Below are 27,864 nucleotides of genomic sequence, written 5' to 3'. Positions count from 1 at the left end.
ACAACAAGGATCACTTTTATATTTTTTTAACAAGTACTCAATAAGACAGTTATACCACACAAATCCTGATTACTTTAATCAATAAAAGGTCTTGTTCAATTTTATTGAATAACCCTCTTTAAAATTGTCCCTGTTGGGAAAATTAAATCCTCCAGGGATTTTCATATAAATATCATTCTCAAGAGAATAATACAAATAGGTTGTAACATCATCCATTAGATGTAAACGCATACCTTGGTGTGCAACAAAAATAATCAAATATTGTTATGTTGTTGCATCCAATATCATTGAATATGTCTTTTCATAAATCAATATAAGGTTTTTGTGAAAAACCTTGAGCAACCAATGGTGTTTTGTAACAATTTCATCATTTTTAATTTGTTTTTGCGCAAAAATTCATATGTACCCAACGAGTTTCACACCCTTAGGCGCATCAAATATAGGTCCAAAAACATTTCTTTTAGCAAGCAAATATAATTATGCTTCTTTGCATATTTTCCTTTTGGTCAATCATTTCTTTGTCGACAATCTTCAATGATCATTGGTTATTGATCCTCATTGTCATTCATAACATTCATCGCTATATGTAAAAGTTTCATTAATGTTTACTTCATTTTGGTTCCATATTATATAATTCATAACATAATTTATTGAAATCTCATCATTTTGAAGAATTTCAGGTACCTGGGGTTCTTCTGGAACCAAAACATTAATTATGTCAAATGAATCTTTTGGAATTTCCACCTTTTCGATTAGGTTATCTTGCATTTTAGCTTCCTTTCTCCTTCAAGAATTTTTATCTTTGGAACCAATAAGCCTACCACGCTTCAAGCATCTCTTTGGAACTAACAGGCCTACCACACTTCAAGCGTGTTATGAATTAATATCGATTATCTTCGGAGCATTAGCAATTGGTATTAGTTACCCTTTTTGTGTTAGTAAAACATAAGGTAAGATTGACTAATTTTGTAAATGAGTTATCGTTTGAACTTTTAATTCACATTCTTTTGTATGAAGATCAATACGAGATAATGATAATTCATTTCAACCAATATCTTTTTCCAATTATTTTCTTTCTCTCCCTAATACAGGAAAAACTTATTTATCAAAGTGACAGTTAAAAAGTTAAATTGTAAATAAGTTTCCTATTGGTAGCCCAAGATATTTTATTACTAAGGGGGTATCATATCTAACATATATTCTCAATTGTCTCTGAGGACCAATCATAGTCCCTTTTGGTGGGGAAATCATATACACCACACCCAAAAATTTTACATGAGAATTTTAGGTCATTGACCAAAAACCAACTACATAATACAGTATTTATGATAACTTGGTGGTTTGATGTGAATTAATAATTCAATATGCAAAATTTCATATCCCGAAGTAGCCATTAGTAGATTAGCTCTCATAAGTAATGATTTTGCAACCAATTTTAGACGTTTTAGTAATGATTCCACAAGTCGATTTTGAGTATGAACATGTGCTACTAGATGCTCAACTTCAATTCCAATTTATATACAACACTCATGAAAATCATGAGATGTTATTTCACCACTATTATCAAAACAAAATTTCTTAATCGGATAATTTAGGAATTGATCTCTTAACTGTACTAATAACTTTGAAAATACTTCATTGTGAAATATTTGACCATCTAGTTGATGTACCAGTTAAAACCATGAAATATATACATAATCCACATGGTGGGTGTATTGGACCACAAATATCACCCTTATTCGTTATGAACATGAGATTGACTCATTTCTAATTTTTCTGGTGATGGTCTTATTATCAACTTTTGTGAACATAAAGTACATGAGAACTCATTGGTTAGAAGAAGTTTTTTTACTCTTAAGTGGGTGTCCACATAATTTTTTCAACTTTTTTTTCCGCATCATAAAAGATCCAAAATGACCTAACTAATCATACTAAACAAGGAATTCATTTTGATTCGTAAATTTCTGGTTTACCATGACATGCATATTAATTGTACTAATATATGCATAGTATAAATCATCTAACTAATCATGCCAAACAAGGCATTCATTTTGATTTTTAAACTTTTGGTTTATCATGACATGCATTTCAATTGTATTAATATATGTGTAGTACAAACCATAAGAGAATATTGATAATTTTTCCAATACACATTTTTTTCAACTAAATCATAAAGATATAGAAATATTTATATCTTTTTCATTGTTTGTCTCAATATGATATCCATTTAGACAAATATCCTTGAAACTTAAGATGTTTCTATTCAACTTCTTGGTAGAAGTATAATAGCTCTTCTGGAACCTTCAAATATATTTGTAGTACTAAATAAGACTAACATTGATGTCTCACATTACTAAGCAAGAGAAAAATTTATTACTCTTGAGAATTGTATAAGTTGTTGCACTATTAATAAGACACATATCCTCATCATTGGTGCTAATGTCAACATTCATTCTTCATATAAACATAAATATCAATATGAGGTTTTTTTTAACACTCTTATAATCAATGAGGTGATGAATGCTTCCATTTGGTTTAATAAAGAAAATAATAATACCAAGATGAGTAACATCCATGTGGCCATAATCAGAATCATCATCTTCATAAGCAAAGTGTGTTTATATGTTATTCTCATTATTTGTAAAATGCTTTGGTGTACGACAAGTACAATTCGAATGACCTTTACCACCGTAATGATAATATATACTTTCATCTTTTTGCCAATATTTTTAAATTTCCCCTCTTTTTCACATTATTGTGTCTCTTCGAGTGACAAAATGTGTCTTTGAAATTTACTTTATAACTATGTCCATAATCAATATCACGATCATGAAAATATAAATATTGTTGCATTCACTTATGGGAATGGAACATAACCTACTAAACATGTTTCATGATTTTCTATCAAAAACTCATTGCTTTGTTCAGTCATACAAATGCATAAAATAATTTCAAAATATTTGTGAAATCTCTTTTCACAATATTGTTGTCGTAAGAGCAAATTAGTTGATCATATGCTTTCTTTCTTTAATGGTATCACTAAGACCCATTGCATCTAAATGTATTTCAACATTTAATATCGAATATAAGTAATTCTTCCTCGTCACAAATTCAAAATTTAGATTTGACATAATTAGAATTAACATATAAAAAAATAGAAATAATCATCATCATAATAATAATTATCATTATAAAAAAAAAATAATAAGACAAAGATGAAGATTGATAAAGTCAAATCATTCGTATGACAAAAATAACAATGTAAGATAAAATTGTGAATGAAGAAAGGATTAGGAAGAGTCTGAATGAAGACATGCAAAACATTGTCCTTAGAGAGAAACGCTCCAACTAGCCCTCAGTTGGTTGGAGCATCATGCTGATAACGTATTATGAATAAAGCTAATATAAAAAAGAATAACAGAAGGAAGTATAGAAAACGAGAAAATAGGGAGTAACTTTTTGTGTTCTTATCACTGATAAGAAGAGTCATATTCATAGATATAACTAGAGATGACAAATAAACCCGCCCCTGTGGGTATTGTCTGAACATGTTCCTGTTTTGACGAGGAATCCCTACGTTGACTGGGTATGGAAAATCCCAGACTTTTTCAATTGAGTATGGGATGTACATATCCCCACCATAGTACATGTCCCTATGACATCTCCCTCCCCATTTAAATTATTAAAATTTTCACAAATTATTAAGTAACCCTATATATATATACTTCTTTTTTTTATTTCTTCTAATTATTTGGTTTGTCATGAAATTCATTCGCATCTTCAATATATTTTTCATCTTATCATAACCTTTATGTAATTATGTTAAAATGATGTATGTTAATTAAATTTTTTTATGTCTCACATTTGAATATTTCTATTATTTTTTAATATTTTTATTTATTATATATTTTTCTTTAACATGAGAATGTTGAATACTCTCAATTTAAGTGTTTAATAGCATAAACCTTTCATTTACTAGTAATATCAGGAAAAAAAAACATTATTTACTTATTTTTATTCATTTTTGTTTCATTTGAATAATTCGTTTGTTTCACTAAAACAATTTTCGTTATTTCTCAACCATTGAGTATATATTATATGTTGATATTTGAAAAGTTTTTTCAACCATTTGTTTTTCTTTGTGCGATTTCTTTCAATAGTCTTTCAATTTTTTTTAAGACATCTATTTGTTAATTTTTTATATATTTTTACTTGTTGTTTATTTTCATAATATATAGAATACTATTTCGATATATTTTATATGATTATTTTTATTTTCTAACTCATTATCAATCATACTATAATTTATTTTTTCACTATAACTGTATAAATAACTTTTATTTACTATAATATAAAAATTTAATGTAATTGTCATTAATATTTTTTTATCACCCTCCAACATATATTAGAGTTCAAAAGATACAAGATCTATATCAAAATTTTATTATTATGTTTATTATTTATTATTTGTGTCATTTTGATCAAGTGATGTAGATTTATTAGAGTTAAAAAAATGGAAGTAAACATACATTTAAAATATATTTTAATTTGAATATTTGTTTTCCTTTTATATATTTTTTAAAATATTTTTAAATTTTATCAACTAGGTTTCATTAATATTTGCAAATTTAATAAATTTTTTGGTTCTCATAAAATTTTATTTAGTATTCTAATATAAAATGTAAACAATTATAATTTATTTCAAAGTATTTGATATTGAAGAAATAATCATCCTCCTAATATTGAATATTTGTAATATTATGTTTCTTTTAGGTAATTTTTTATTATTTTATAAAAATTAATTAAAATTAATATTAAAGAATAAAAAAACAGGTACGAGTATGAGTACGAGATTATACCAGTTACTCAATGAAATGTGGATGAATTTTTTCTACAAAGATAAATATGTGATAGTGAAATCCGTCCCGTCCCGTTGACACAGTATGACTTACAAATATTTTTTACATCTAGAAATTCTATTATATAATTTATTTCAGTTATATTAAAATCACAAAATAAACACATTGACAAGCTAGTAATAAAATCAAAGAGAAGAAAAAAAAACCAGAAAAAAAGCTAAAAGATAACTTTAAATTCTATAATATAAAATATAATCATTTTAAATTAAATAAATACTTTAACTTTATAATTAAGTTCTAAAATCAATCAGACCGTAGCAGTGACTTATATATCTCTCTGATCATGATTCTATTTTATTTTAAAACTAAAAATAAATTGATGCCGACTAATATAAACTTAATTAATTTGGATTACATGCTATAATAATTAATAATATCGATTGATTGAATATTAATAATGAACACCAACTGTAAAAAATTATTACTTCTTTTCCCTTCTGCATTCGGAACTAGAGATGGCAAATAAACTCATCCCCGTGGGTATTACTCGAATCCGTCCCCGTTTTGACGGGGAATTCCCGCATTGACTGGGTATGGGTATGGGTATGGGGAATCCCCGACTTTTTCAGTTGGGTATGGGGATGGGTATGGGGATGTACATATACCCGCCATAATACCCGTCCCCGCCATAACCTTTATGTAATTATGTTAAAATGATGTATGTTAATTAAAAAAAAAATTATGCCTCACATTTGAATATTTATATTATTTTTTAATATTTTTATTTATTATAAATTTTCCTTTCACATGAAAATGTTTATACTCTCAATTTAAGGTAATATAAAAAAATTCTTTACTTATTATTATTATTATTATTTTTATTTAATTTGAAGAACTCTTTTGTTTCAAAATAATTTTCGTTATTTTTCAACCAATAAGTATATATGTTGATATTTAAAAAGTTTTCTTAATTCTCTAAGATATTTTTCGTCTTATCATACCTTAGTTATACATTTGATTTCCTTTGTGTGATTTTTTTCGATAGTCTCTCAAATTATTTATAAAACACACATTTGTTAGTTTTTTAATATTTTTATTTATTGTTTTTATTTTCATCATGTAGAATAATATTTCGATATATTCTATCTAATTATTTTTTATTTTATAACTCATTATTAATCATAATGTAATTTTTTCACTTTAAATTCTGTTTGAAGTGGTTAAAATTATATATATATATATAATGATATTTAGGAATAGTATATGATAATTCACTACAAGAAAAACATGAAATGGTGACTGATTTAGTCAGTAACCCATATCAGTCACTATTTTTCGTCATTGGTGGTAGTAGTTGATTTATTGTCTGAATCAATGACTAAATTAGTGATCGATTCAATGATCGAATTGGTACTTGATTTAGTGACCAATTTAATTACTAATTTATTTGTAAATTAATGACAAATTTTTTGGTCACTAATGATATTTCTATTTAATTTTAACCACTTCAAACATAATTTAATAATTAGTTTTCTAAGGTATTTTTCATTTTATCATACCTTAATCATACATTTAATTTTCTTTGTGCGATTTCTTTCGATAGTCTCTCAAATTATTTCTAAAACACACATTTGTTAGTTTTTTAATATTTTTATTTATTGTTTATTTTCATCATGTAGAATAATATTTCTATATATTCTATCTAATTATTTGTTATTTTATAACTCACTATTAATCATATTGTAATTTTTTTCACTTTAATTGTATAAATAACTTTTATTTACTACAATATAAAAATTTAATGTAATTGCTATGAATATTTTTTTTGTCACTATCCAACATATATTGAAGTTCAAAAAATACAAAATCTATGTCAAATTTTTATTATTATGTTTATTATTTGTTCTTTGTGTCATTTTGATCAAGTCATGTATTATAACTTTTATTAGTGTATAAAAAAGAGATTCATTATAATTTAAAAAATTGAAGTAAACAAACATTTAAAGTATATTTTAATTTGAATATTTGTTTTCCTTTTATTATTATGTTTATTATTTGTTCTTTGTGTCATTTTGATCAAGTGATATATTATAACTTTTATTAGTGTATAAAAAAGAGATTCAGAATTTAAAAAATTGAAGTAAACAAACATTTAAAATATATTTTAATTTGAATATTTGTTTTCCTTTTATATTTTTTTGAAATATTTTTTAATTTTATCAACTAAGTTCATCAATGTTGTAGTTTGCAAATTTAATAAATGTTTTGGTTCACATGAAATTTTATTTGGTATTTTAATATAAAATATAAACAATTATAATTTATTTTAAGGTATTTGGCATCGAAGAAAATCCTCCTAATATTGAATATTTCATAATATTATGTTTTCTTTACGGTAATTTTGTTTCTTTTATAAAAATTAATATTGAAGTAGTTAGAACACGGTTACGGGTATGGGTACGAGATTATACCCGTAACCCGGTGGGAATGGGGATGTGAAAAAAGTTTGATATCCGTTGGGTTTAGATATGGAGATGAGGATGAAATTTTTATGCGGGAATGGGTATAGAATAGCGAAACCCGTCCCCGCCCCGTTACCATCCCTATTCGGAACTATCACCGACCTCTCTCTCGTTTTTATTTAACCAAAAAAGAAAAAAGTCACCTCTTTCTTTAACTGATAATTCTTACACCGAGCATTTCGAAAATATTCATAATGAATAGAGATAGATGAGATTCTTGACACGAAAAATTTCAATTCGTGCATTGCACCACGCACACTAATACACACAGAGACGAAGACACTACACAGCCAGCGCATGTTGCGGTTGTGGATTCAGTATCCCAAACACAGAATTTCAGTTACGACTAAGCACCGGATTTCGTTCCAATTCACCCCAATCACTAATCACTAATCAGTAATCATCATCATTCTCATTTCCCATGGCGAACCCTAAAACCAAGAGTTCTCATTCGCTGGGTGGCGAGGGCGATCCCGAATCATACGAATCGCGATGGGTTTTCCAGGAGGACGACGATCCCTCCGAGATCGAGGACTTCGACGCCGCCGATTTGCGCCACCAGCCTATATTTGATTCTGAGGACGAGGACAATGGCGAACATAGACTCGTTCGCACCGGTCCTCGAATCGATTCATTTGATGTCGAAGCTCTCGAGGTTCCTGGCGCCCAGAGAAACGACTACGAGGTGATTCCGAGTTTGATTTCCGCTTATGAAGCGTTCAATTGTGATGTATTAGTGATGCGCATTGTCTTGTGTTGTTTGCACTCTCTTATTGGTTGTCGTCGTTGATTTGTGTGTTGTTGCAGGATATTAGTGTGGGGAAGGGGATTCTGTTGGCTTTTCAAACTCTCGGTGTTGTTTTTGGTGATGTTGGAACGAGTCCTTTGTATACGTTCAGTGTTATGTTCAGGAAGGCTCCTATTAATGGAAATGAAGATATTCTTGGAGCTTTATCACTTGTTTTGTACACTTTAATCTTGATTCCTTTACTGAAGTATGTGCTTGTTGTTCTTTGGGCCAATGATGACGGCGAAGGTATGTTAACTTGGGTGTTTTAATGATAAATATTCGGTATTATTTTCTGTTTTTTTTCTATTTCACATGTGGTTCTGCACTCAAGTTTTTGCTTATTTTAAAACCACCGCAGGTGGTACGTTTGCATTGTACTCGTTGATTTGTCGAAATGCTAAGGTGAGTCTTCTTCCCAATCAGTTGCGATCGGATGCCCGAATATCGGGCTTTAGACTGAAGGTGCCATCTCCTGAGCTTGAAAGGTCTTTAAAAATCAAGGAAAGACTAGAGACTTCGCTGACTCTTAAGAGGATTCTACTATTATTAGTTCTTGCTGGTATTTCCATGGTGATAGCTAATGGGGTGGTTACACCGGCAATGTCAGGTTGCTTACTGCTGTTGTGTCATATCTTCTATAACTTCTTTTACAATTATATTTTGTCATATCTTCTATAACTTCTTTTACAATTATATTTTGTCATATTGTGTTTGACTGATGCTAATGTCATATACTTGTAATGTAATGACATCCTGTTGCTTTTGTACCTGATCACTGTTGTTCTTCAGTAACCACTTCTTTTATTTATTTCTTCATATTAATTCTTGGTTTATATCTTTTTCATTCTGCAGTACTATCATCTGTTAATGGTTTGAAGGTGGGGGTAGATGCAATTAAACAAGGTATTATGCTAACCTATTAACAAATGTTTATTCGATAGTTGTTAATTAACCTTGCATTTGAGGTTGTTATGCACAAACACAACTAGAGAACTTTGATTTCTGTCTTTCTTCTATGGAATAAATTTTTGGGGCTTTTCCTATAAAACAGTAACAGTGTTTGAGGCTGCCTTTTTGTTTACAATATTGTCTGAACTATTCTTTGGTCCTAGCATTGAACAGATTGAGTCATGTATTGGTAGAATTCTTTTGCTGTGCATGTTATTCCAACCAAAGTGTAATGGTATGGGAAGAGGTTCTTATAGTTTAGGTATCCTGGTGGAGACTATAGATGAATTTGGCTAAATATTCTTATTTTAGCATAATTTGTGTAGTTAAATTAATCTTTTCTTCTTTTCCCTCTATTATGCAGATGAAGTGGTGATGATTTCTGTTGCATGCCTTATCGTTTTGTTCAGTGTACAGAAATATGGAACAAGTAAAGTGGGGCTTGTTGTAGGACCTGCTTTGTTTATATGGTTTTGTTCTCTGGCGGGCATTGGTATATACAACCTTGTTAAATATGACAGCAGTGTCTTGAGGGCATTTAATCCTATTCACATATATTATTTCTTTGCAAGGAATTCAACTAAAGCGTGGTATTCTCTTGGGGGCTGTCTTCTGTGTGCAACTGGTAAGCACATATATGTAGGATAATGGATATGGTCTATTCAGTATATATGTTCTGCTTCTCATGTATATTTGTGGATTCAATTCAATCTGTGTTTGTTTTTCTGTATCTATAAACCAATTGTTTGCCAGAAATTGCAATGGTTAATCTCCAAGTTCTCATTTGTTCTAAAGTTGAGTAGAGTTGATTTTGATAGAAATGATTTAGATCTTTTGAATGTTATTGGGATGTGTGCCAATATTCATCTTGACTAAAAATTTAACATTGGGACATGGGCACAGTATGGGGAAATTGGTTATTGATATAAAGAAAGTAGGCCTTAAGTTTCTGCTCGCTATCTATCTTAGATGGAATAACATGCCTACTGACTTTTATTAGAATGCGAGGTTCATTGAAGTATTAGATCTTCCTAGCTGTGGTGTGGGATAAAATTATTATTGATAGGATGAATAGATTAGTAATGAACAAATTCAAACAAGCTTTTGTTTAAATCCAAGAAGTTGGGAATGGATTCATTATACACAAGCACTGTTTGAATTTGGTCGATTAATTTATTTGTGAGGGTATACGTCTAGGAAGACCAAAATTAAATAAGTGAAATATTCATATTTGATGATTTCAATTCAACTTCATGAAGTCTGATATGCAATTGTTACTTGTACAAATAGTCATCAGTTCGGTAATTATTTTATGACAAGACTTGGCAAACAGAGAGAAAATAATTTTTTTATTGATTACAAGTATAACTATTACATTCTCAACCCCTGCATTTGTAAACCACACACTTTTAAAAGAGGAAATAAGATCAGTTAAAATGAATGTGTAGATTCAAGGGATATTTTTATTGATAACTATAGAGATATTAGGATATTTTTATTCCAGGAATCCCTTATTTACAACACTTCCCCTGAAGTTGGTAAATGAATATCGATCATTCCCAACTTCCGATAGCGACATTGGTTGTGACCACATGACCACATTGGTTATGATGAAGTCCTATCGTGTTATGAGCAATGTTGTTGGTTGACTTATTATCATAGTACAATTGCACATGGATGACAACTTTTATTTTAAGGTAATCTAATATGATCTTCATCTAAAGTCCTTCACACACACCTTGAGTAGGGGCTCAAAATTTAGCTTTTGCACTTGAACAAGATACTCTATGTTGTTTATTGCTTCTCTAGATGACCAGAATTTTTCCCAGAAACATATAGTATCCGCTATTGTGTTTTTTCTATAAGAGTGCTCTTTTCACTTCTAATTTTTTGATTCTGTTCAATGGGAACTTTTGAGGGTTTGCATCCCAACTTAATTGTTTCTAGGAGGAGATCACCAAACATATTTTCTTTAGGAGATGAAAATCTCCTTTTTGGAATAAGCAGCCTCTATCTCAAGGAAATACTTGAGTATTTCTAGGTCTTTCATATTGTTGAGAATGAAGAAGATAGGGATTGAGATTAATCTCCCTTGAGTAGGATATATGTATGTTGTTCTTAGAATTTGGGTTTAAGCTTAATTTAAACTTATAAAACAGGTTTGTGAGGCAAGGGTTGCTCTTTGGTTAACCCCACGCACTCATTGTAGGACTTGAGTTTTTCTCAATACATCTCTCAGGTCTCACACTATTAGCCTTGATGTGTGTATAATATGGTGGTAAGTGACCCTTTCAATGAATGAAGGATAGATTTTGGTACTATCTTAGACTTTGGGTTTAGACCTAAATCAAACCCTCAATATTGGTTTGTGAGGTGACATCTGTGCCCCTCTTTTATATTTTATTTTAGCTATACCACTGGTGGATATGAGATCTCTAATTTCTAAAATGTAAAAGTAGTATCTTTGCTTTAGACTTCTTTATTTTAGATATGGAGTACTTGCTTAGTGAACTTGGAAGCTATACTGAAGGTGGAGATTTTAGAATGTCAATTGGAAATGTGATAGCGGAAGGGTCCCACACCTATAAAAGGTCTATCCCCTCATTTGATAAGACTTCCAATGGTAGAATGAATTGAAAGCTAAGATGCATTGGAACTGTTAGAATCCAAAATGCATACTGAAACAAAACTTCAACCACAAAAACATCACTAGCTCTATTTTTCTCCAAACAAAATTGCTTGCTCTATTACAATATCACTTGAGCTATGTACAAAAGAAAAGAATTATTTTATTGATAACTCGGTGGAATTTAACCTTAACCCAACTTCAGAAAATTGCTTTGGAATGTAATGTTTGCATCTACTTACATGTTTTAATTTGACCATATCTCTAGTCGATGTGGGATGTCCAACGTGAATTTGAATTTTCTGTTGGTTTTTTCTTACACACACACACACATACATATATAAATATATATATATATATATATATATATATATTATAAATTGATCGTATCTATAGTCAATGTTGGATCTCTAGCACACCACCCCACACTAAGGACTAGACATCTAGAGTGTGAGACTAGAGGGGAACCCAATAGAAGGCACAAACTTGATTAGGGTAGACTCTGAATGACTTTGATACCTTCTTAAGAAAGTGAAATTTAAGCGTAACTTAAGTACAAAACTGACTTGCAAGGTGAGGTTTGCACATACCTATATACTATAATTTGGCTATATTTCTAGCCAATGTAGGATCTCCAACAATATTAATCATACCAATTACATTCTCATCATCTCTATTTTTGTAATATTCAAATCCTTTAAAATAAGGAAATAAATATGCTTAAGAATCGGAAGATTTTGAAGATATTTTTTCCTAATATTGTGGAAATATTGGGATTATTTTTATCCGAATAATATGCTATCCACAACATTATCCCCACCTTTCGAAACTAATCTCTTGGTATTGTAATGTGGTGAATAAGCAATTTGCGTCTTGGAATTGCTATGGTACATATTTTTTTGAACTGCTGATTAACATTGTTACTGGATCTTGTTATAGGCTCCGAGGCAATGTTTGCAGATCTTTGCTATTTCCCTGTACGGTCAGTTCAGGTAATGAATGCTGACTGTTGTAACTGACAGCTTATGTTTCCATTATTATACTTTCTGTGTCTTCTAAGCTAATATCTGATGAAACCGATGGTGTTTTTTTTTGTAGCTTACATTTGTATTTCTTGTTTTACCGTGCCTACTGTTGGGTTATTTGGGTCAAGCTGCTTACCTTATGGAAAACCATGCTGATGCTGGCGATGCCTTCTATTCTTCTGTTCCAAGTAAGTTTAGTCTACTTGGTTTCTATACTAGTGCTTGTCAACATTTCCAGTGACATTTCTTTGCACTTTGCAGAACTTTCATGTAAGACTATTTTGTGTCTGCAGGTGGGGCATTCTGGCCAACTTTCCTCATTGCTAACATTGCTGCATTAATTGCAAGTCGGGCTATGACAACAGCCACATTTTCTTGTATAAAACAGTCTGCTGCACTTGGTTGTTTCCCTCGTCTTAAGATAGTTCATACCTCTCGGAAATTTATGGGACAGATCTATATCCCTGTCATAAACTGGTTTCTCTTGGCTGTTTCTTTGGTGTTTGTGTGTACTATATCCAGCCTTGATGAGATTGGAAATGCATATGGTATGATTTTGTTTCAGTTTCTCAATTTTTATTTCAAAGATAATTTTGTCATTTTTGTCAGCCTATTCACATGGCATGTCAAATTTTAAATAATGTTGCATTTTTTATGGGATCAATGCATGTTGATACTGCAACTGCTTGGAAAGACATTGAGTTTCTGTCTTATAATCACATTTGGATGAATAATAATATTGGAGCTCGAGCCTTGACCAAATTTTCTTTAAGAAACCTATAAAGTGTATAAAATAAAAGCATCATTTGTGCAGTTTTACAAATACTGACTTTATTTTCAGAAAAATGACATTCTGTACAAATGTAGATATTTTATCTTGCATTCACAGCATTTTTAATAGGTAGCGGTTATCATTTTATTCCAAATGAATATGGTCAAATTGGCAGGTCACTAGTTTTCAAGATTAGGTCGTGTCAAAAGCTTCAAAAAAGGATTTACCAAAACCCACTGATTGGAAACAAACAAAAACTTTATGTGGTGTTTGGCCCTAGTGGTCGAACTAATCCTCATTAAAAACCGGCAGTCTACTTCAGGACAAGCTTTCACCTTACGTGTAAACGTGTAAAATGAATACATAAATAAAAATTTGATTCTTACTGCTTAGATGGGAGGAGGGAGTTAATCTTTCATTGGTTTTTATACACTGAATTTACCTTTATTATTATTTTACTATATACTACATAAAATTATATAAAATACAAATTTGTTTTCAGCTTGTTTCTTTGTCTTCTTTCAGGCATTGCTGAGCTGGGAGTGATGATGATGACCACTATTTTAGTAACTCTTGTTATGCTTCTTATATGGCAGATTCACATCATTGTAGTGCTGTGTTTTGGAGTAGTCTTCCTGGGATTGGAGTTGACTTTCTTTTCATCAGTTTTGTGGAGTGTAACTGATGGAAGTTGGATCATATTGGTCTTTGCTGGATTAATGTTTTTTATAATGTTTGTATGGAATTATGGGAGCAAGCTCAAATATGAAACTGAAGTAAAGCAAAAACTGTCAATGGATTTGATGCGAGAATTAGGCTGTAATCTTGGGACAATACGAGCTCCTGGAATTGGTTTGCTCTATAATGAGTTGGTGAAAGGAATTCCAGGCATTTTTGGCCATTTTCTAACCACGCTTCCAGCTATACACTCTATGATTATATTAGTGAGTATTAAGTATGTTCCAGTTCCTATGGTGGCTCAAAGTGAAAGGTTCCTTTTTCGGCGAGTTTGCCAGAGAAGCTATCATATATTTCGATGCATTGCCAGGTAATAAGCTAAATATTTTACATTTTGGGATATTTGCGCATTTTTCATTTTCTGAAAAGCGGAATGGGTTGTGAAAAAGAAGTCTACATGTTACTTTTGGAATTGTGCTATAGCTTTACTCGAAATCTCAAGGAAAATAGTCAATAATACAAGGAAAAGTCACCAAGATGTGATTTTTGGTAAAGTATTTAGTTCAGGAACAATTGATAAGTGGCTAACTTGAGTTAATCAATGGTTGCTCTTTAGCCACTTTTCAGCAGTCATAAACAGGAATATATACTTTAATTAAAGTTTCATTTTTCTCAATTCTATAAGCCGGACCAGAACTTTTTACATTTTGAACAGGTATGGTTACAAAGATGTTCGAAAAGAAAATCACCAGACTTTTGAGCAACTGTTGATGGAAAGCCTAGAGAAGTTTATACGTCGTGAAGCTCAGGAGAGGTCACTCGAGAGTGATGGGGATGATGATTCTGATTCTGAGGATGAGTACTCTGGTGCTAGGGTTCTCATTGCTCCCAATGGGAGTGTTTATTCACTTGGCGTACCTCTTCTGGCTGATTTTATTGATACAAACATACCCATACCCAAATTTGAAGCAAGCACATCTGAGGATGCACCTGAGTCTCCTAAGCCCCCAGTGCTTGATGCTGAGCAGAGTCTTGAGAGAGAGTTATCTTTTATACGCAAGGCTAAAGAATCTGGAGTGGTTTACCTTCTTGGTCATGGGGATATAAGGGCTAGGAAAGACTCATGGTTTATCAAGAAGCTAATTATAAATTATTTTTATTCTTTTCTGAGAAAGAACTGCCGAAGGGGGATCACAAATTTAAGTGTACCCCATTCACATTTGATGCAGGTTGGCATGACTTACATGGTTTAACCATCAATTTTCCGACCCCAACATTTGACAGGTATTTTCAAATTATAATTTGGTAGCAGTGAGTTGGTCTTGGAAAGGTCTCATTTTGCAGTTCTATTTGCATGATCGTCACTTTTTTGGGTCCTCAAATTGCTATATATCTTTCTAGCTCATAATCTGGATCCTGTTCCAATGTTTTTTTATGGTTGTGAGCTTGGGTTGTAGATATATGGAAATGACATAGCTTTGAGAAAAAAAAAAAAGGAAAAGAAAAAGAAGATAAATGTAGAATTGTCATTACAAAAAGAAACTGTAGGCTGTTATGTACACATATTGTGGATGTGCCAAATTCCACTCGAACACGAGTTTTGTACTATTTAAAGACAAATTTCTGTAGTTTGCGTTAGCTGTTTACCTGATGTCATCTTACAAGTAATTGATTGAACAAGAGATTATTGCCCTGGAAGATTTTATGTTGTGGATTTCTTAGTTTTTGATGAGAAAATAGCTTATGATAAAAAAAAAACTGATAATAACTATTTTAAAAGTCATTGATTTTTATTTCTTTTACATAAAGTACATGACCATTACGCTCTGGATATTGACGCTAGTTAATAGTTGGACACTGAAAAAACTGAGGAACCAATACTTTCACCCCAACTACGCGTTTTGAAGTGTTATTTGAAATTATAGTTGTTTTCTAAAAGGCTTTCTGACTACACTTGGCAGATATTTTAAGATGCAGAAATATAAATGGATTTTACTGCAGTTCGTGGATTTTAAATGGATTTCAAACTCCAAGATTCGTGGATTAAAAACACATTTTCTTGAGATGAAGACTTAAGATCTTATTATAAACAACAAAAGACCACGGAATAATGAACCTGTCATTAGAGCTAGAGAGCTCATAAATAGAAGTACCACCCAGTAAAATAATTGGTGCAATTTGTTCTTTCCTTTATTAGTTTTTGCTGTTTCCCGAAGGCGTGAATCTTTCAATTCTGTACATCTGAATTCTCATCTGCACCGTTTCCTTTCATCCACACCATAAATCAAAGGTTGGCAGTATACACACCGAGCTGACGTGAGGAGATTCTGTTGTTGTACTGCGTGTATCCAACATCTAGTAAGGTCGGCGTGTTTTCTGGTTTTGTTGTGGCACATGGATTTTGGTATTTGGCGATGTACTATATATTTGTGACTGCTTTGAGGAAAATTTGAATCTCAAAAGTAACGAGTTGGTCATTACACCAATGGAACTCAGCCCCATGAGAGCCCCTGCAATTGATGGAGTCAGAATAGTTCCATTTATGGGAAATAACGCTCCAGCTGCAATTGGAATTCCTACCTGTATAAAGATAGAGGTTCAATAACAATATAGAACAATATTTTTTCAGATATTTTAAAATCGCAAACAACAGAAACATCAAAACAACAAAAGTATCAGTCCTATATTCAGTTGAATTGGTACATGAAGCAGGTGGAGATTATCTATAGTGATACTGCATGTTAACAAAATTAATTCAAACCCCGATTGTATTTGCATTTTGATTTTTATGTGGAGTGTTGTACTTAACTGTAAATGAACGAAGCCGAACACTTAAAACTCAAGCTGTCTCAGACAGAATAAGTAGTTGCTATATTTAAAGCTTAGATTTAATTTGAAGCATGACTTTGATTTGTCTCATTCATACAACTACTACCAGCAAGAGCTTACCCTACTAGGTGAAGTAAACTATTTGGGTCATATATCACTACGCATGGTTAAACCCCAAACTTTTGAGAGATATTACTCGGTGAGATCCCTTTTAATAATTTTCTCTAATTTCTTTAATTTCTTTGTCTTTGTCCTAATTACCTTAATTGATTTCTATAACACCAATATCCCTTATATGCAATTTGTATCCCACACTTCTCGGTACGGTGAGGTTGGCAGTTTCGTTTCCAATATTCATCGTGTTTTTTAAGTTTAGTATTTATTAGACATTCTAAATGTTAAAATGACACAAAAGTAAGAAGATAAAGAGAACAACACAGTACATAAACATAAAACGGATGTAAAGAGGAATTCTTGATATAAAGTATATTTCTTTTCTTATATAAAATATTTTCTTTTATTTGTTATATATATGTGTGTAGGCACGCATGAACTACTCAACTTTTTAATGTCATACCTCTAAAAGCTTTGACTTTGACGTGTGTGTGTATATATATATATATCCTAAAGTTAAGTTTTACCGCGTTTAATTAATAGTAGTAAATTAATAGTTCATTAATAACTAAACTTGTTTCAATCTATAATCATATTCCTTCACCGGAATGTTTTTTGCTGGTAACCAAAATAGAAAATGCTAAGAACATTTGCTACATTTCAACAAGCAACTTTTCTATGCGAAACAAAAAAATTGAACAAAAAAATTGTAATGAAAATGAATTAAGCACGTCGAAAATTCTTAGATATACACGCTGATCAATTTCTATGTTTGGGTGGTACAAGAACTTACAATGTTATAGACGAAAGCCCACCAAAGATTCTGTTTTACAGTATTCATTGTTAGCCTGCTAAGCTCCAAGGCATCAAGTAGCTGCAATTAAATAAAAAGATTAATTATCTACTAACATTCGATTGCCTAAATCAACCACATCCAAGAAGTATTCTGGGTGCGCATAATACAGTGTCTTAGCAGAAATAAAGGCATTGAAAACATAACCTAATCATTCCTTGGTAATTGAAGTAAAAATACGTATTTCATGCAAATCAACTACTTTCAATCCACACCCAGATGTTTCCTAGAATATTAAGTGCACTAGAAGAAAAATGCGAAAGTGATTTTATTAGTGTAGCATTCCAACAAGTTGGTCTTCTAAACTTTCAAAAATGATTATAAGCTAAGAGGCTCATTGACAAGGGCAACAGGACCATCAAACCGGCTGTTTCCCAAGTATAAAAAGAGATTGAGAGATGAAGTCAAATAATAAAATATTTCAAAAACAAATGAATAGAATAGAACATAACTTCTTACAAATATAAGAATGTTTTAAGTAAGAAAAAACTTAATTAAATAACAATGACCTGTGACAGCTGGTTGCGCATTAATACAATAGAAGACACCTCACTAGCAGCCCCGACACCTCCACCTAATGCAATAGCAACATTTGAAGAAGCCAGGGCAGCTGCATCGTTAATTCCATCACCAACCATAGCCACAATGTTCTTATCTTTCTGTAGTTCATTTATAAACTTCTTTTTCTCATCTGGTTTCACTTCAGATAGCACCTGCAAATGGCAACAGACATTGAATAAACAATTTTTTTTTCCCGTTTATTAATTCTTCGTTTCCTTGTATAGTTCAAGTTGGTTAGAGATCTTGAACTCGGAAACTCTATTTCCACTGCCAAGTAAACAGCTGCTACTGCTGTTGCTCTATCGCCACTACTGTTGAGGTCAATAGTGGGCTAGAAAGGTGCACCCCAGTAGAGTTGCCACGTGCCACCAGTACCAGCTGTTAGTATACACGCTATAGTTAACTTGTATAGTTTACAGACGTATTGTACAACTTATTTTCTTTGTACGGTTGTAGGTTTACCTGTAAACTGTTCTACTCCTTTGTACAACAGCTAGTAGTAAACTGCATCCTTGTACCCATGGTTCTAAGTGTGATACAATAATAAAAATATTCAGTTCATGTTCATTTCTCTCTAAGACCAGCATGTGCAGCCCATGCGCTAGAGCTGATGAAGTCCACTCTTCGCCTCCCCATGGATAGGGTTGTCAGGACCTTTTGAGCCCATTCCTAGGGGTATAGACATCCCATTTGGCTCCAATTTGAGTAGTTATCTCGTTTCTTTTACTAAACAGGTTCTTTGTCATGTCTTTGTTTTGTGATTTTTTTCAATATCTGAGGTGAAATTCTTCAGTGTGGTAGGTTCGTACTAGTTTCATGGGCAAAATTATTTGCAGTGGAACTAATACATTCAAAGGTTTCTCAAGGGACAATCGCGCTTATATTACATTGGTGGTGCATAACCAGGATCAAATAGTCTAATTTTGTGATTGGGCATAATGAAGATTCACTGATCATAACATGAATGTGATATTCCATGGTTCCTGAGTCAAGTCAAAACTATATGTTTTATTCTTTTACTAAAGAAATGTGGGATGACATAATAACACATTCTTTTAAGAAAGATTTTGCTGTCTATTATGATAATGAGAACAATGTTTAATACTAAAAAGGATTCCCTCTCTATATTAGGATATCACAAATTTGAATGAGTTGTGGATTGAACTAGACCAGTGCCAAAATTTGAAGATGCACAAAACAGATGCCGCTGCCCATGCTAAAGCGGTGGAAAGAGAAAAAAAATCTTTAAATTCCTACGTGTCTTGGACCATGAATATGACCTAATTAGGGAAAGAAAAATTACCTCCTCTGTCAAAAGTATGTTTTATTGTAAGGGGGGAAGAAACTTTGAGTTGTAATGCTTAATAGAGGAATCTCCAACACCGGTTCTACCATGAAAATAGGAAAAAAAGGAGTCCTCAAGGGATCAAACAACGGAGGGAAATCCTTTGCAAAAGGCAATCATGGATAATATTGTTTACATTGTAGAAAATCAAATCATACTAAAGAGACATGCTTCAAAACTCCACGGAAGAGAAAAAGTCTTGGAGCGCAAGGGAGGCAACAAAGGAACCTCAGAGATGGGCAAGTGATACAACCTTAGAACATGAAGAAATAGATCAACCCATTGCTTCACCTCAACTAGATGTTGATATAAAAGTCTATAAGAAGAAAATTGATCATTTGAGAGCACCGATTATATGAATGCTCAAGTTCTCTAGACCATTTACTTTAGTCATAAAAGGTAAGAGTTCATTCGAAATTGTTGGTCCTATGTCTCATAGTATTTGGATTATTGATTTTGGAGCAACTCATCACGTGACTCCACTTCCTATGCTCTTCAATTCATATGTCAAAAGGATTGGAGAACAACTCATTAAAATTGCAAATGGTGATAGTGTATCCATATATGGATCCAAGAACATAACTTTAGACTGACCAATAATCTTATGTTCATACATTATAGAAGATTTGAATAGTTCAATAACTTTTTGTTCTTATTGCGTATTTCAAAACCTTGATACGAGGAAGATGGATTATGTGTTTGAGTCAGAGGACCAAAACAAAACAAAGATCATAAGCCAACAAGCAACACCATAAACATGGGCAAGTTCCCAAATATGGCTTCATGATAGAAGACTTGGACATCCATCATTCAACCTTATCAAATCCTTGTCTCCTCATTTGTTTTCCATAGAGCCTATCGAGTCTTTCAAATGAACTATTTGTTTTAAAGTATCATTGTGCATCCTATCCCCTTTGTAATTTCTTATTTGATGTAATTCACTCCAATATTTGGGGCTTGATTATAATGTATTTTTGGAGAAAAATAGTTCGTTATTTTTATTGACGATTGCACTTGTGTCACATGGACATGTTATTAAAAGTAAATTTGAGGTCTTTCAAATCTCTATTAATTTCTTTTGCTTGATCCAGAACCAATTTGGAAAAGGCATCAAAAGAAAGAGATTTGATAATGGTAGTGAATATGTGAATCATGAATTCTTCAAATTTGTCTCCTAATAATTGTTCATAACCGAACATGTGAAATACTCCACAACAAATCAGAGTTGTAGAAAGAAAAAACTATCATCTACTAGAAGTAGCTAGAGCCCTTCCTTTCAAGATGTCTATTCCCTGAAACGACCTTAGTCCTACCTAGTCCATATTGTCAATTTTTTTTGTTTTTCTCTTAGAGTCAAGTCTACCTAATTGGGTTTTCTAATGAGCTATTTTTGTTCAGCCTCATAATCCTAATTGTACAAGATTAGACCCTAGACCTTTTAAATGAATCTTCATTGGTTATCTTTCCAACAAAAAAGGCATTAATGTTATCCTCCTCCTCAGAGTCATGTTTTTATCATGAACATATTCGTTTTATGTTAGCCATTCTTCTGCAGTGGGAGAGAACTCTTAAAGAGGAGGACCTTTCCTTCCTGTCTACCATATCTGTCTTTGCAAGATGAAGCGACCATAGATGGGATAGTTCCAACCCACATTGAGAGGAAAGAGGAAGAAGACACATTCTTTGCAAAAATTATCAAAGGAGACAACTCACTTTGGCTCCCAAGCAAGAATAGTTTTTTGACTTGGATGTAAGGATCGTTAAAGTCAACAGTGAGAAGGTAAGTGTTATTGAGAATTTACTCATTGTATTGAGAGGGAAAAATTGCAGTGTTAAAGCTTTATTGCTACCAAACTATAATAGGTGGCACATTTAACTCAAGCCTTGTAGAATAACTTTTAAATAGATTTTTCAATGATTGTAAGCTTACGATGGAAGGAAAATAAAACTTCACATGTTTGAGCATGGGAGGTTATGCATAATACATCATGTGTAGCTCCACCCACCCTTGTATCTTATCATCTAAAGTGAACAAGTAAAAATTTCTGATTATTAAGCAATTGATGATTCAAAGCTGCTGAAGATCATTTATAGTGGGGAGATTTGGTTGTATAAAACAAAGCAATATTTAGTTCTCAGCCTCTTTTCAATGGAGTAATCTTCAATCTGGCATTGACCAAGTGTAGACTGGCACTCCAACAGTCATATCTAAACAATATTGTACTAAAATCTCAGCCATACATGTGATCTTATTATAAATTATATCATAGTTGAAAGGCTTTCACCTTATCTTTGGGAATTCCAACAAGAGAAGCAACATGCTCAGCAGCATTCCTCTTGTCTCCTGATAGCATGTATACACCTAGATTTTGCTTTGTCAATCTGTCAACAACGTCTCTTGCATCTTCCCTTATCTCATCTTCAAAATAAATTAGGCCAGCTAAAGTATCATCAATTCCAACATAGACAAAGGATTGATTATTACATTTCTCCACTTCTTGATCTAAACTGTCAATAACTCCATGCCTGCACAAAGTAAATCAGCAGCTGAAGGTTTGAAATTTATAAAGAAAAAATAATAAATATGTTTGTTAGATACAGCGAAGGCTATTGGCCTCTTAGAGAAAAGAACTAAGTCTAAAGCAAGTAAACACCGGTATGCTGCAATTGTTTGAAGGAATTATCTACTATAATAAAAAAAAAAGTAATGTTGCAAGGTGTCTTAATTGTCTCGTGGAATAGACTAGGTGGATCAAGTTATAATCGAATAGTGAAATTTGGAGTTATCATTAAGTAGAAAGAATTGCACCATAATTATCAATTATTAGTGATAGGTGTTCAATCTAATAAATAAGAAATATTAAAGAAATTGAGGAACATCATATATTGTGTATGCTTGGACAAATAACCAGTTACCTGGTGATCCATTCCAATGTACCAACAGAAACCGTTTTGTTATCAATTGTCGCCACTGCACCAGACCCAGGTTCTTCCAGGAATGTTCCATCTATTACCTGTAAAATTTGCTGTAAGGCATAAGCTGACAGTTTTAACTTCACAACTTTCACTACAAGAAGCTAATGTGTACTTGAAATATAAAAGGCATACTTTATAACTCCACTGTTTCAATTCTACAATACTTGTTAGTCAGTCTGACAACTAAAATACTGACTGTAAAATAGTAACCAAACTGTAGACAAAGATAAGTTGCTAAACAGGTCATGTCATGTTCATCTCAACAGGGAAATGATAAATGCTTGAATAAGGCAATAAGATAACCCCAAATACAGAGAACATTAACAAGAAATAAGATGAGGAACCTTAGCATTATGACAATTAACAGCCACAGCAGCATCCACAATCGCTTTCCCAACTGGATGTATGGAATTCGATTCTACGGCAGCTGCTAGCCTTAGAACTTCTATATCAGACAAAACATTTTCTTCAGTTTGGCTGCATTAGAAAGATATGGTTATATAACCTCTTAGTTGCATAAAGCAACAAAAAAAAAAAAAAATCGGAATTCAGAGTATAGGCGCTAAATCTAAAGATATGATTTCTCACTATATCTATGTTTCCCAAAATAATCTACATTTCTTCTTTGTTCTTAAAGTTGTTGGACCAAAGCAGCCTATAAACCCTTATTTTTAGTGTTACCAAAACAAATAAGCATGTTTGAGAACAATAGACCAAGTGTCATTTGAACATTACCCAAAAGAAGTTTCGTCAAGACACGTAGATGATGTTAGAGCTGTATTAAGATTTGAATACTTAATACTTTGTGTTTCATTTAATATTATTCTTCAAGTATCCTATGTTGTCTTTGTTGAGAATAAAGAAAATAGGGATTGAGATTAATCTCCCTTGTGTATAAACCACACATATGGTAATCTATTTATAATAGAGAGAGGTACAAGTAAAAAGAGTAACTGAAAATAAAAAGATTAAATAGAAGATATTGTTTGATATTGTGGTTAAACAATATCTAACACTCCCCCTCAAGCTGGAGCATACAAATCGTATGTGCCAAGCTTGTTACAAATATAATTAGTTCTAGGCCCCCGTAAAAACTTAGTAAAAATATCTACTAACTGATCACTTGAGTTAACAAACTCAGTCTTGATGTCTCCAGACATAAACTTTTCCCGAACGAAATGACAATCAATCTCAATGTGTTTGGTCCTCTCATGAAAGACAGGATTAGAGCTAATATGAAGAGCAACCTGATTGTCACACACAAGTGTCATTTGAGTAACATCTCCAAATTGTAACTCTTGAAGCAATTGCTTGAGCCAAACAAGTTCACAGGCAGCTGAGGCCACAGCTCTATGTTCTACTTCTGCACTGGATCTTGCTACAACACTCTGTTTCTTACTTTTCCACGAGATCAAGTTACCACCAATGGAGACACAATACCCAGATGTAGACCTTCTATCAGAAGGAGATCCTGCCTAATCAGCATCTGAATAGCAAACAACTTTTGTATGGTTATTAGAACCATATAACAATCCTTTTCCAAGAGATTTTTTAATATACTTCAAGATGCGAATGACTGCATTCCAATGATCTTCACATGGAGAATTAAGAAATTGGCTTACTACACTGACTGCAAAGGAAATGTCAGGACGAGTAACGGTAAGATAATTCAATTCCCAACCAATCGTCTATACTGCTCAGGATCAGATATAGGCTCCCCCTGATTTGGTAGAAATTTAGTATTGGGATCCATGGGTGTATCAACAGACTTTGAACTCATCAACCCAGTTTCTTCCAAAATATCCATGGCATACTTTCTCTGAGATATAACAATACCATCATTAGACTGTGTCACCTCAATACCCAAGAAATATCTGAGTTTGCCAAGATCTTTGGTCTGAAAATGGTGACAGATATGTTGTTTCAATTGAGAGATGCCATGGTTGTTACTCCCTGTAAGAGCGATGTCATTAACATATACTATCAAGTAAACACATCCAGCACTCGAGTGTTGATAAAAGACAGAATGATCTGCTTCACACCTAGTCATACCAAATTGCTGAACAACATTGCTAAACTTTCCAAACCAAGCCCGAGGAGATTTTTTTAGGCCATATAGGGATTTGCAAAGACGACATACCATCCCAGAAGACTCCCCCTGAGCAACAAATCCAGGAGGTTGCTCCATATAGATTTCTTCTTGCAAATCACCATTGAGGAAAGCATTTTTAACATCTAGTTGATAAATAGGCCATTGTTGAAGAGTAGCCATGGCGATAAATAAACGAATAGAAGTCATCTTTGCCACGGGGGAAAAAGTATCTCCATAATCCAACCCAAAAATTTGAGTATAACCTTTGCCCACAAGACGAGCTTTGAGGCGATCAATAGTACCATCAGGTCCAACTTTGATAGCAAACACCCACCTGCAACCAACAACAGATTTTCCAGACGGCAACGGGACCAGTTCCCAAGTTCCACTATTATGAAGAGCACTTAATTCATCTGCCATGGCCTGACGCCAACCAGGATGGGCTAAAGCATCACGGACAGTTTTTGGAATGGTCACAGAAGAAAGAGAGGAAAGACATGTATAAAAAGGTAATGACAATCGATAATAACTTAAAGCAATATAATGGGGAGAGAGATTATGGGTAGAACGCATACCTTTTCGGAGGGCAATGGGAAGGTCAGACTCAAGTGTTAGAGCCGGAGGAGATAGAGTAGTTGGCACTGGAGTGGAGTCACATGGTGGTGGTTGTGATCGATTACGGGAAGAGGTGGTGGAGGAGCAGGTGACTGTGGAGCAGGAACCGAGGGTGAAGAAGACACAGTAAGAGGGTCACAAACAATAGGAACATTAAAGGTATTAGAAGAGTTGTCAGGATTGGATGGAGTCAGAGGTGAAGATTGACTTTTAAAATAAAGGGAGAACTCATTAAAGGTGACATCTGCAGACACAAAATAACGGTTAAGAAAAGGAGAAAAACATTTGTATCCTCTTTGTGATCTTGTAAACCCTAAGAAAACACACTTATGTGATCTAGGAGAAAGCTTGTCAAGACTAGGACTAAAATTATGAACAAAACATGTAGATCCGAAAACTCTTAAAGGTAAGGGATGAAGAGGTTCATGAGGGAATAAAATGGAATGAGGTATGTTATTCGTTAAAACCGAAGAAGGCATACGATTAATAAGATAACAGGCAGTAAGAATGGCATCACCCCAGAAATGTTCAGGAACCTCACCATGAATTAAAAAAGTGCGAGTGATTTCCATAAGATGTCTATTTTTACGTTCAGCTACACCATTTTGTTGAGGGGTATAAGTACAAGAAGTTTGATTCAGAATACCGTGAGAAGCCATAAATTGTTTGAAAGAATGAGAAAGATATTCACGACCATTATCACTACGCAAAACTCTAATAGAAACACCGAATTGAGTTTTAATTTCATTAAAAAAAGATTGAAAGATATGAAATAATTCCGAACGATGTTTCATTAAAAATAATCAAGTGTATCTGGAATAATCATCAATGAAAGTAACAAAGTATTGAAAACCTAAAGTAGACTTAACGCGGCTAGGACTCCAAATGTCAGAGTGAACCAAGGCAAAAGGGGACGAAGCATCACGTGTGACACTACGAGGAAAAGAAGTACGAGTATGCTTGCCTAATTGACACGACTCACAATCAAAACGAGACAATTTGGACAAGGCAGGGACAAGCTGTTGTAACTTGGCAAGGCTTGGATGACCTAACTGAGCATGAATAAGAGAGGGAGACTCCATAACTGCACCAACGTGTGTAGAAGGACGGAGATGATAAAGACCATGAAACTCATATCCTGTGCCAATCACTTGTGTCGAACTCCGGTTTTGAAAACAGACAGAATTGTTGGTAAAAGAAACAACACAATCAAGAGAACGAGTTAGGCGACTGATGGACAACAGGTTAAAAGGAGACCCAGGGACATAAAGAACATTATCAATGGTTAAAGAAGGAAAAAGTTTAACAGTGCCAACACCATGAGATGAGACTCTAGAACCATCAGCCAGTGTAACAGAAGGTAAAGGATTAGTAGAGGATAAAGAAGAGAACAAAGATTTGTTACCAGTAATATGATCAGTGGCTCCTTAATCAAAAACCCAAGGACCAGGAGAAGAAGATTGAGTCAAACCAACAAAAGATGTACCTGTGTGAGCAATAGATGCAGTAGAACTAGAAAACTGTTGATCCTTATACCATTTGAGAAATTTGTTGAACATAACAAGTATATCGGATGAAACACAAGAGATTTCAGAACTGAAAGAGGCAGCGGAAGACGCCATGGAGGAATTGGAAGAGACGCGGCTTCGAATGGCGTGTGAGGGACGATCAGAACTGTATGGTTGTCGGTCGAAACTAACACTCCGGCGACGACGACTCGGTGGCGACGGTGGTGGCGGCTCCGGCAGCGGCTCTGGTAGCGGCTCCGGCGACGGCGCCGGCGGCTCCGGTGGCAGCAGCGGCGGTGGCGGCAGAGGCGGAGGAAGCGGTAGCGAAAAAAAAAACCTTAAGCTCTAGATACCATGTTGAGAATAAAGAAAATAAGGATTGAGATTAATCTCCCTTGTGTATAAACCATACATAGGGTAATCTATTTATAATAGAGAGAGGTACAAGTAAAAAGAGTAACTGAAAATAAAAAGATTAAATAGAAGATATTGTTTGATATTGTGGTTATCAATATCTAACAATATCTTAATAATATCAAACAATATCTAACAGTCTTCAAACAAGTATATTGACTTGATGGTAAACAAATTATTCAATTAAAAAGATATTCTTATATATTGTTAGACTTTATGAGATATTCTTGGATATTGTTATATATGAGATATTGTTAGAAATTAAAAGATATCCAAGATATTTTTAGATATTATGAGATATTATTATATTGTTCGATATTAATAAGTGAGAATAAAA

The 27,864-nt window shown here is 33.0% G+C and overlaps 2 protein-coding genes across 2 annotated transcripts in view; one reads left to right on the top strand and one right to left on the bottom strand.

Annotated features, from left to right (window-relative positions):
• The first annotated feature begins 7,541 nt into the window (after nt 1-7,541).
• Nucleotides 7,542-15,918, top strand: LOC114177717 (potassium transporter 7-like). Its single transcript, XM_028063194.1, has 10 exons — nt 7,542-8,066; nt 8,189-8,417; nt 8,530-8,778; nt 9,024-9,074; nt 9,484-9,744; nt 12,685-12,737; nt 12,844-12,958; nt 13,064-13,318; nt 14,068-14,590; nt 14,936-15,918. Exons 1-10 carry the CDS (start codon nt 7,803-7,805, stop codon nt 15,471-15,473), a joined length of 2,538 nt encoding a protein of 845 aa, XP_027918995.1. The 5' UTR covers nt 7,542-7,802; the 3' UTR covers nt 15,474-15,918.
• A 274-nt stretch (nt 15,919-16,192) lies between these two features.
• LOC114177716 (copper-transporting ATPase PAA1, chloroplastic-like) overlaps nt 16,193-27,864 on the bottom strand; it is a 28,165-nt gene continuing 16,493 nt past the window's right edge. The window contains exons 12-17 of the mRNA XM_028063193.1: nt 23,243-23,375; nt 22,839-22,936; nt 22,208-22,448; nt 18,526-18,729; nt 17,957-18,037; nt 16,193-16,800 (exon numbers count right to left, since the gene is read on the bottom strand). Of these exons, the coding sequence (XP_027918994.1) occupies nt 16,576-16,800; nt 17,957-18,037; nt 18,526-18,729; nt 22,208-22,448; nt 22,839-22,936; nt 23,243-23,375 (982 nt within the window). The 3' untranslated portion in view covers nt 16,193-16,575. The remainder of the gene's footprint in view (nt 16,801-17,956; nt 18,038-18,525; nt 18,730-22,207; nt 22,449-22,838; nt 22,937-23,242; nt 23,376-27,864) is intronic.

This window comes from Vigna unguiculata, chromosome 3 (assembly GCF_004118075.2).
Source record: "Vigna unguiculata cultivar IT97K-499-35 chromosome 3, ASM411807v1, whole genome shotgun sequence".
Classification (NCBI taxonomy): domain Eukaryota; kingdom Viridiplantae; phylum Streptophyta; class Magnoliopsida; order Fabales; family Fabaceae; genus Vigna; species Vigna unguiculata.
Note: the sequence above shows the minus strand (reverse complement) of the source record. Positions and strands in the feature narration are given on the sequence as shown.